We start from the raw sequence: 11,086 nt of genomic DNA, 5'->3' as shown, positions 1-11,086 counted from the left end.
GTTGTTGGTGATAAAAGTTGTATGTTGTTTAAAGTATATTGTTGATGATTTTGTTTTTGTTGATGACTTTGTTTTTTATGATATATGATGTATGTTGTTGTTAAGGTATGTTGTTGTTGATCAAAGTTGTATGTTGTTGGTAATAAAAGTTGTATGGTGTATGGTGTTTAAGGTATGTTGTTGATGAATTTTTTTTTGTTAATAAAAGTTGCATGTTGTATGTTGTTTAAGGTTTTTTTTGTTGATGTATGTTGTTGTTAACGTTTGTATAATGTTATACCTTCTAAATTGCAACTTCATTACGTTCAGTCAACATGTCATAAAAGGTGAGTTTATTATATCGAATGTGATTTGAGAGTTTTTCCAACCACTTACCGAATATAACCTTTTGAATTGAATTAAAAAATTATAATATGAGATATTAAGTTATACTAAAAAACAAATTACACTTATCAATGTTATACGAGATTTATGTAGTTCATTATTTGTGTTTCGCTCTTTGGGTTTAAGACAATGTGTCCCATTGTAGTATTCATGACGAGTAAGGGTGTCTACTAACGGCGGTACAAGCATGTGAATGAAAAAGTTTTTGCTTGAGGGGCAGCATAGTAGATGGACTTACACTTGAGGGGGAGATTGTTTTTAAAACAAGTGTGAGTTGTGTTGAGAAACAATTGTGAGTTCTAAGTCTCACATTGTTTAGAAAAGTGAAGGTTGAGTATTTTATAAGTGAGATGACTCATACACCTATCACCTTAAAGTTTTTCGTAAATATGTGGAATCTCTCTCATTTGTTTGAGTGAGTCTTTAATCTTTAGATGAATGATTAACCCGATGTAAATGCTTCTTCCTCGTGATAACTCAATAACGGCTGAGTAAAATTTCTTTACAATGGTGAATGTCCATTAAACTCTAAAAAAGAACTATTGGATCTATAAGCATATAGAATAAATAATAATTATAAAAAAAAAAAAGTGTTGAATTTATATTAATTATTAAAAAATAATTATAAGCATTTAAAAAGTAGAAATAGACATTGCTATGCAGAACAATCATGTATGTTGAAATAAAGAAGTTTTAACTCAAATATGAGAACAGAGCAAAACCACATATAATCCAAACATTCATTATTTATTTTGTCAGTAAACAGGATAATAAATTACCATGAAAAAAATAAATAAATAAATAAGCTACCTTCAAATTCCATTTTTCATAATTAATTTTAGATTTTATTAGAAAATATTTACTATATTAAAGTTGCTAAAGGAGTAATTATTGAACAGCCCTGAAACCTTGGAGAACCATACATACATAACCCTTTAATAACCAACCAAGTTAACATTTTCCCCTAAATAACTCCAAACCATGTCTTTTAATCCTCATTACAACATTCTCATTCTACATAAATACCTCCTACCAAAGACAGAACCATCAACACAACACAGGTTTCTTCTCTATACCAAATTCAAACACATTTCATTATATCATGGACATGAAGAAGCTTACCTGCGCCGTTCTCGTTGTCGCTGCCTCCATGAGTGCAGCCATGGCTGCCACTGCTGAGGTTCCAACATCTGCACCAGCCCCTGGCCCTGCCAACGCCGCATCAGCAACTGCCGTTGGTTCCTTGGTTGGTGCCTCTTTGTTGTCTTTCATTGCCTTGTTCCATTAAGCTCGGAAAATATGTGAAAGACACTACCAGAGAGAAGTTTATACAATATATGTAATTTATATGGAATAAAGAGTGATTTACCATAATTATGTGTATTGATAAGTTTCACTCTATTTGTAACTATTGAAAATGTAAAATTAATTTGTTTTCATAGTTATGTTAAAGTACAAATCTGTGCCATTCTTCTTAAGATTAAGGAGGGAACATGAGAATGTTAATTTTAATACAATCAAAGCCATATAACACAGAAAAACACTAATGAACATATCAACCTTTCTCAAATATGATTCAAACCATTTACAATAAACAATCACCAAGAAAAAGATTGTGGGATGTTAATTTCCAATCCCCCAATCTTCAATCAAGCAAGAGTCTCAAAGGAACAAACTCGTGTAACTTTTCGAGATACACATTTTTTAACAACAATCGATGATTCATAAGGAGAACCCCTCACCAAACTAGGTTTCCGGATTAAATTTTTGCGATGACACCAGGCTTTTTGTCAGCCATATGGCTGTTTCTCTGGATGAAACTGTGTCTTCTCCAAATGGTCTTAGCACCGCAGCAAGCTCTTCTAGCTTTCCTTGCTTAAGTAAATGAGCACATAACTCAAGTAAAGATTCCAAAGCATCAGCTCTTTGTTGGCCGGAATTTTTCAACACCCTCTTCGTTTTATCACCGACTACTGAAATATTTGTACTTAAGGAAATTTCATTTGGGGTTTTATCAATCACAGTGGCATTTTTATCGTCTTTATGTATGGCACGACTGATTATGTGTGTGTTTTCTCTGCCTTCATGCTTAGCTGAGAGAGTACCATTGCTCTCAGAAGTCAGAATGTTCGTGTGTGAGTCTTCTGTTAATGATTGTGAATTTTCACTTTCTTTCAAGCAGCTTACTGTATCAGGGTCTTGTTCAACCCTAACAGAATGCACATTTGTTGATGCCATTTCTTCATCGATGAAACCGATTTTATCACTGTCGCTGCTACCTTCAAATTTATCAAAACCTTCATTGGAAAAAGCACCATCAACTTTAACAGTCACTGCATTTATGTCATTTGTATCTTGCTTCTGAAAGTGTTCAACAGAAAGTCGTGGCTCTTCATCCACAGAATCGAGTGTGCTCGTTGATGTGACCTTATCAGTAGACCACTCTTTGTCATTGCCATTGTTGTAAATGATTGATTTACTTGAGTCCTCAGGTTTGGCATCTTCTCTTTCTGGTTCGGCTTTATCAAACTCTTTACTGGAAACAGTATCATCAACTTGTGAAGTCACTGGAGTTATGTCATTTGTATCTGGCTTCTGAAAGTGTTCAACAGAAAGTCGCCGCTCTTCATGCACAGAATCGAGTGTCCTTGTAGATGTGACCTCATCCTTAGACCCCTCTTTGTCATTGCCATTGTTGTAAATGATTGATTTACTTGAGTCCTCAGGTTTGACATCTTCTCTTTGTGTTTGAGCTTTATCAAACTCTTTACTGGAAAGAGTATATTCAACTTTTGAAGTCACTGGATTTATGTCATTTGTATCTGGCTTCTGAAAGTGTTCAACAGAAAGTCGTGGCTCTTCATGCACAGAATCAAGTGTGCTCGTTGATGTGACCTCATCGGTAGACCCCTTTTTGTCATTGCCATCGTTGTAAATGATTGATTTACTTGAGTCCTCAGATTTGGCATCTTCTCTTTCTGGTTCGGCTTTATCAAACTCTTTAACGGAAAGAGTATCATCAAGATGTGAAGTCACTGGATTTATGTCATTTGTATCTGGCTTCTGAAATTGTTCAGCCGAAAGTCGTCGCTCTTCATGCACAGAACTTAGGGTGCTCGTTGATGTGACCTCATCACAAGACTCCTCTTTGTCATTGTCATTGTCATTGTTGTAAATGATTGATTTACTTGAGTCCTCGGGTTTGACATCTTCTCTTTGTGGTTCACCTAAATCAAATTCTTTATTGGAAAGAGTATCATCAACTTTTGAAGTCACTAGATTTATGTCATTTGTATTTGACTTCTGAAAATCTTCAGCGGCAAATTTTTGTTCTTCGTGTAAAGAATCCAATGTTCTCTTTGAAGTGATACTGATATCATCAGTGGACCGTTCTTTATCATTTCCATTGCAGCCTTGGCGGAAAATGATTGATTTACTTGAGTCCTCAGGTAGGGCATCTTCTCTCTGTGCTTCATCTTTATCAAAACATTGGCTGGAAAGTGTGCCATCAGTCTTTGTAGTCACCGATGTATTCGATTTTGGAAAATTCTCAGCGACAACTTCTTGTTCTTCATTCACCGAATCCAGTGTGCTCTTTGAAGTGATATCATCAATACAGCATTCTTTATCATTTTGATTGCAGTCGTTGCTGTAAATGATTGATTTACTAGACTCCTCGGGTTTGGCATCTTCTGTAAGCACTTCGGAAAAAGTATCAAAGCCAACATCGGAAAGAGTATCAAAATAACCTTCGGTAAAACTACCTTCAACTTCTTTTGTTACTGCATTTATGTCAAATGCATCAGGATTCTGAAAATGTTCGGTGATAAATTGTTCTACAAGCAAAAACTCTAGTGTACTTTCCGAAGTGACCTCATCAATGCACCCATCTATATTATTACCAGTTCTATATTCACTGGACATTATCGATTTGATGAAGTCCTCAGGTTTTGCTTTTTCTTTCTGCACTTCTGCCTCACCAAAACCTTTATTGGAAAATTTGTATTTATCTGGAGTACATTGTGATGTGACCGCATCTTCATCATTTCCATTGCTGTCTTCACTGGAGATTATTGTTTTACTAGAGTGCCCATGTTTTGCAGCTTCCTTATGCACTTCATCTTTATCGAAAACTTTATTAGAAAAACTATATTCAACTTTTTTAGTCGCTGCATTTGCATTCGACTTCGGAAGTTGCCCAGTAGCAAATACTTGTTTTTCATGCATTGAATCTAGTGTACTCTTTGAAGTGACCTCTGTGTCGGCCATGTCTCTTACAGCTCTACTTTTGAAATCTGCTTCCTTGCACACACTGCAAACGGTTGATTCAGATGTTGTTGACTCGTCCTTTGAGCCACTAATACTAGTAGAAAATTCCAACGGGTAGCTGGTAGGATCAACCATTTTAGTCTCAAGGTTGTCTTCTGTGCTCGTTGACACTGCTAATTTGCGGTTTCTTGTTTGTACATCTCCTTCTCCCTCAATCGGATAAACTCGATCCAAACGGTTTACAAACCCTTCTTCTTTGTCCCTATTGTCCTTGCCACCGTTAGATTTGTAAGATTTTTTCGGTGAGTTACAACTTATGAGATGTACAGGAAGAAAAACAGATGGCGTGTTACGAGAGCGGAGAACAAAAGGTTGTAAATGAGGATGTCTCAACAAATCAGCCGCCTGTAAACGAAGAGAAAGCAGCATAAGAACGGAACAGTTTCATCAAAATGAATAATACATGAAAGGCTCACTAGAACTCACTGTTGGTCTGTGTTCAGGGTTTTTCCTCAGCATGCTCTTGATAATCTGTTTCCTGTTGCATTTTACCATTTAAATTAAATATAAAACGGATAAATCGGTTTTCACCGTAAGATATATGTTCACACGAAGTGACTTACAATGTGGAAGAGTAAACAATTGGCAATGGAGAAATAGTGGATCTATTTATTTTATTGATAAGCCCGGCCCTGTCCTGTTTAAACAATTTACTTCACTTTATAACATTGAAAAATGAAAGACTTCATTGTAGAAGGGTCAAGTTTGTTCTTACTGGAGCACGAAACGCTGGTTGATGTGCAACAATTTCAAACATGCAGCAACCTTACAAACAAAACGACGTCATCTTACACAAGGACATATATCATATGGCTATGTCAATAAGGGTAAGGAGTATGTAGCTCTTACCAAGCGACCATATGTCAGATTTATAACCGTACGGCATATCGGCAAAGATTTCAGGACACATGTAATTTAGAGTTCCAACAACCTACAGAGGAAATATGAGGGCACGAGAATTAAACAGACTTCATTTATGTTTTTTTAGATTAAAATCTTCAACTACTTGACATGACAATCCACAACCGAACAATTACAAGTACGTTTCTTGAATAAGCTGATAAATGCAAGGATATTAACAATGTAAACAATACCGAAGAAGCAGGATCGTCTGTGTCAAGTAGCTTTGCAAGACCAAAGTCACCTGCAGGATCCATATGCAATACATATATTGCTTTAGATAACAGAATGTGTGGAAACCAAAAGTAACGATCGTTCAAAGAATAATGCCTTCATACCTAGACGAATGTTGTTTTCTTTGGTGAGGAATATGTTGGAACACTGAAATTAAATGAACTTGCTTTAATGTAAACACCATATACGGATTTATTTTCTAGGATAATGAAATAGGTAATACTTGATACCTTAAGATCTCTGTGGAGCACACGGTTAGAGTGCAAGTAGTCCACAGCTAGCAACAACTGAGTCATCCATTTGCAGACTTTCTACAGAAAAAAATAGCATGCGGGTTGAGTTAACAATACTTGTATAGAAGGACCTGTTTGAAATTACTTTTTTCAGCTTATCTACTAACATAAGCCCTTGTTAGACTATTTGGAAGAGGTTTACTTATCACACCGCTCCTTTTCTTCTATTCACATCCATCAAAACATAATGAAGAAATGGTACATTAAATAATTACCTCCTCCGGAAAAAAAGATCCTCGAGATTTCTTTATATTCTCAGCCCTGTCCCACAAAAGTCATTGATATGAACACATTATTTATACGTCACAGTTTTTATAAAACTCATTAGTTCTAATAACCTAAACTTTAAGGTCAGTAGTTTATATAACAGACCATAAAAGTCATTGATATAATTATCGCCCCAAGTCTAATAATATGTAAATTTTACAATAAAATTTGCATTCATATTGTAAAACACGGTACAATGTTCAGTGTGATTTCGGTACATGATAGAGGTTTATAATTTATCAACATTTTAGGTTTGTTTTCACTTGTAAGTACATGTGTTAAGAGTGATGAAAACCATTCTTCGAACCTTTACCTTACCTAGTAGCTTAAGCTTTTATGGCATTCTCTGTAATTAAAAAATTAAGGTCCTTAATTTATACTAGAAATAATCACAGTCACTATTATTACACTCACATGTCACCTCCTTCGCAAAAGCCGCTTAAAATGTATATATAGTCCTCCTACAAATCATGAAAATAGCATAAATATTTAGTAGTCTTAAATATTGAAAAAAGTATATACATCTAAAGAAATACGAAGTTAATTTTAATTTCTATAAAAGTAAAAAGGAAAATTGAAAGAAGGGGAAGGGAGCTTATGTTCTTACCTTCTCCACCCAAGCATCTTTGTACTCCACAATATAAGGGTAATTTAGGTTTGCTATCAGGTCCATCTTCATCAGAAAAAAAGAGACAATATGATCACTTTTATGTAAGAACTAAGAAGGTAAAGGTTAGTAAAACCGTTATTAAGAATATTATCACATATTTATAGAAATGCTAGTAACCTGATATTTTATTAGAAAGAATTAAGAAAGTCTCCAATGAAATCAAAAATAAAATAAAATCAATACAAAACTTCGAGGATCTACACACTCCCTAACATAAGGCCCCAATTCTCTCACAATTCACTTGCGACCTCTCCATAGTCCTTACAAGCCTATCTTCTTATAGTTATAGGAAACATGCATTATTGCTCTAATTATCCAAAACCCCAACTAATCAACTAACTAAGGGGTTTAAGCATTCACCTTATCCTTGTATTCAACATCTTTTACATCAAAAACTCGGTATTCTTGAGTATTGCATCTATCAGTAGACTTTTTCTAGCCACCTCCTCTACTTGTTGCATATATCATTCGCTACCTTTTCGTCTCAATCTCTCTTATTTATAGGCAACATGTCTTATTTCTCTATCTATCTACAGTGATTAACTATCGTGCTCAAAGCATTTTGTAAGCATAATAAATATACAAAACAAATATCCAGAAATAGAAGTTTTTTAATTAAAAATTGAAAGTGCAAAGTCATCATCATGGAATCCCAACTATGTTGGATAAGTAGAAGTTTGATCAGCACCTCAGAAGACATAAAACTAATGCATAGCAGAACAACTAAAAGATTCCATCAAAAGAAATGAAATTCAATTATAGTTTAATAATGATATCTTTTATAGTCTTTGTATTGCATGTCTATAGTTCATCATGGAAGAAAAACAAATATACTAATAAGCACAAGCTAGTCATATTAAGTAGAATCAATCCATCCATCTATGACTAAAAACACGACAACAACCAAGCCCTATCCCACTAAATAAGATCGGCTACAGGGATCAACTTCCGCCATAATGTTCTATCCAAGACCATACTTCTATTCAAATCATTAATTTCGAAATTTTTCTTAATATCTTCTCTTATAACTTTTCTAGGTCTTTCTCTACCTCAAGATGTTTGACCCCTCTCCATCTTATCTACTCTCCTTACCACATATATTATAGGTCTTCTCTCTAAATGCTCAAACCTCCTAAGTTTATTTTCCACCCTCTGTTCTACTATAGGTGCTACTCCAACACTCTCTCTAATATTGTCATTTCTAATCTTATCTTGTCTAATATTCTTACTACACATCCAACGCAACATCCTCATCTCTGCTACACTTACTTTATTTTCGTGTTAATTCTTAACCGCGTGACATTCTACTACACTTACTTTACTCAAAACACAATAGAAAACAAATCAACTGTTACTAATTATCATCAAGTAATGAGACAAAATAATGCTTAACAATAACAACAAAATATGCAATGAGTGGAAGAATTTGTTACACCAACCTCTTGGTACGCTGTCAATTTGGACTTCTCTGTATGCTTAGACAAACGAATCTTCTTCAACACATACCTACCATAGATGAAATCATCATGAAGAAAAATTACTTAAAAAAAAAAAAAACTCAAATTGAATTAGCAAGGTCTACAATCCCAAATACAGATTAATTTATTAGCTTAATTTCAGTTAAACTCACACCCAAACACAAAATTGAACACTAAAATCTCTATAAAAAAACAAAATTTCCATGTGGGGTTGACCAATTTTGAAAAAAAAAACGATCTTTACACAAAAAAGGAAAGAAAGCGTGAATGAATTGAATTACCTCTTTCTATCAGTTTTATGAAGAACAAGAAAAGTTGCACCTAAAGCTCCTCTCCCAAGTTTCTCTATAACCTCATAATCTTCCATCTTCAGAAGAAGCTAGAAGACAAAAACAGTGAAGAAAACAGATCCTGATTTGTTACTATGATATGAAACCTAGATGAATGAGTATTTATTATAGATACCAAAGTTTAGTTTAATAAGATAGTAGTAAATGTGAAAATGTGAATGAATGAATTCATGTTATGCTAAGGTTTGATGGAGTTTGTAAGAGAATTAATTATGAGAGTGAGACTTTGGTGAATAATGAATGAGACTTAGGGGGTTTCACGTTTGACATGAGGAATGAGTAAAGTAAAGCCACATTTAAAATTGGATTATATGAAAAAGAGAGAGAGGTGAGGGGCAAGAAAGTCAAGTAAAGGAGACATCATGTTGCTTTCTATTGGCCACCACTAGACAATCAACCTAAATCATAATGCTAAAATCACTCTTCAAATAAATGGATAAGCATGTAATGTAACCTCTTTCTAAACATAAGAATATTCTCTCTTTTTTCCTTTTTATATGACTTAATTCAAATGTGTTAATTCAAATCCTTTTAATTATCTTATATTTATATGTGATATATTAAAAAAAAATTCCATATATAAATACAAATTAAAGGACAAACCTTTAAAAATATATAAATTTTGTCGATTTAATATTTGTTTTTATTGAGATTTTGACTTACTCCTCTATTTCACATCTTCACAGTTATATAAGTTTAATATCACCTCCTCTTAAAGATACTAACCTTATATATATATATATATATATATATATATATATATATATATATATATATATATATATATATATATATTTTGAACGTGAGATTGTTTACATATATTTTCATGTTCTCTCTACTGAAATCAATCAAACATCATCATTTACAGTCCCTTAGCATTGTTGTGAATCTGAGTTCAAAATCAAAATACTAACGTCATATGTGAGAATGACCGTTCTAATTTTTTTTTTCTATTTACAACCTCTAGTGGACCACTGAAAAGACATTCTCGGTTCTGGCCCCAAAAGCTTGGACGAACTTCATCAAAGGAGGAGGCATGATATCATTTTTTTCGACTAATCATTTTTGTTTTTCCCCGTGCTCATCCATCTTAAGAAACAATATGGGCTTCTCATCCTTGTTAGTTGCTACTAAACCAACAAAACCCTCAAAAGGGTTCCTCATTAGTTTTAGTTACCCAAATAATTTCAAAGACAAAAGAGGTGAAATGTGATAAAAGGATTTTTCAAAATTGAAACAAATTAAATCGATTTTTAAGTTGAATTTACCCAAATAATTTCAAAGACAAAAGAGGTGAAATGTGATAAAAGGATTTTTCAAAATTGAAACAAATTAAATCGATTTTTAAGTTGAATTTAAAAAAGAAGTAGAATAATGGAGTTGTATCATAAAGATAAAAGACGGTCAAATAAAAAAGATAAAGGAAAAGGAAGGAATCTACCAAAATTATATTAATCCGGCCCAAAACTATGAGGCCTACTCAGTCCCCAAAAATTGTTTCTTAAGATTCCCACTACCATAGAGCTTTTAACACAAGATCATTCCTCAATCTTTTTACACCAAATTTTTATCTCAAGTTGAACTTGCAACCTTTATAACTAATTAGCGTTAGGGGCGGGAATAGGCTAGGCTAGGCTTTATAAGGCCTGGGTCTGGCCTACGAAAAACTTGCAAGGCCTGAGCCTGGCCTGTGGCCTACTATAGGCTCGTTTTTTCAGCCTGGTCCGTCCTTTTTAAAAGTCTGCCCTGGCCTGAAAGCCTATTTAAAAGCCTATTTCTTATTAATGTTTTCAATTAATTCATATTACTTAAGAAGCCTTATAAGTCGCATATATATGAACATTTAGACCGACCTATTCAGCATTTTTTCTAATATATATGCATATATAGACCAATTTATTTAACACTTTTTCTAATATATATGCATAGGTCAACCTATTTAGACTAATTTTAATATATATGAAAATATAGGCCGGTCTACAAGGCTTTATAGGCTTTTTTAATAGCCTAGGCCTGACCTATTTTATTAAATAGGCTTTTAAAAAAGCCCAAGCCTGGCCTTTTTATCAAATAGGCCTGGTCTGGCCTTAAGTAGGCTAGGCTATAGGTCCCTGTAGGCCGGCCTGGCCTATTCCCACCCCTAATTAGCGTTCAAGAAAACAATCATCGCTTAGTTTACAA

General features: G+C 33.9%; 1 protein-coding gene across 1 annotated transcript; it reads right to left on the bottom strand.

Moving 5' to 3' along the window:
- Positions 1 to 1,912: 1,912 nt before the first annotated feature.
- On the bottom strand, positions 1,913 to 9,236 carry LOC131637110 (serine/threonine-protein kinase Nek5-like). Its single transcript, XM_058907703.1, has 13 exons — positions 8,837 to 9,236; positions 8,517 to 8,583; positions 7,015 to 7,080; positions 6,822 to 6,868; positions 6,356 to 6,401; positions 6,078 to 6,158; positions 5,952 to 5,994; positions 5,808 to 5,857; positions 5,563 to 5,644; positions 5,429 to 5,478; positions 5,277 to 5,350; positions 5,140 to 5,191; positions 1,913 to 5,058 (listed from the first exon to the last, which is right to left on the bottom strand). The coding sequence occupies exons 1-13, from the start codon at positions 8,920 to 8,922 to the stop codon at positions 2,131 to 2,133; spliced, it is 3,672 nt and encodes a 1,223-aa protein (XP_058763686.1). The 5' UTR covers positions 8,923 to 9,236; the 3' UTR covers positions 1,913 to 2,130.
- Positions 9,237 to 11,086: the final 1,850 nt, after the last annotated feature.

Source organism: Vicia villosa, unplaced genomic scaffold, assembly GCF_029867415.1.
Source record: "Vicia villosa cultivar HV-30 ecotype Madison, WI unplaced genomic scaffold, Vvil1.0 ctg.001916F_1_1, whole genome shotgun sequence".
In the NCBI taxonomy this organism is placed as follows: Eukaryota; Viridiplantae; Streptophyta; class Magnoliopsida; order Fabales; family Fabaceae; genus Vicia; species Vicia villosa.
The sequence above is the reverse complement of the archived record's forward strand: the minus strand, read 5'-3'. Positions and strand labels throughout refer to the sequence as shown.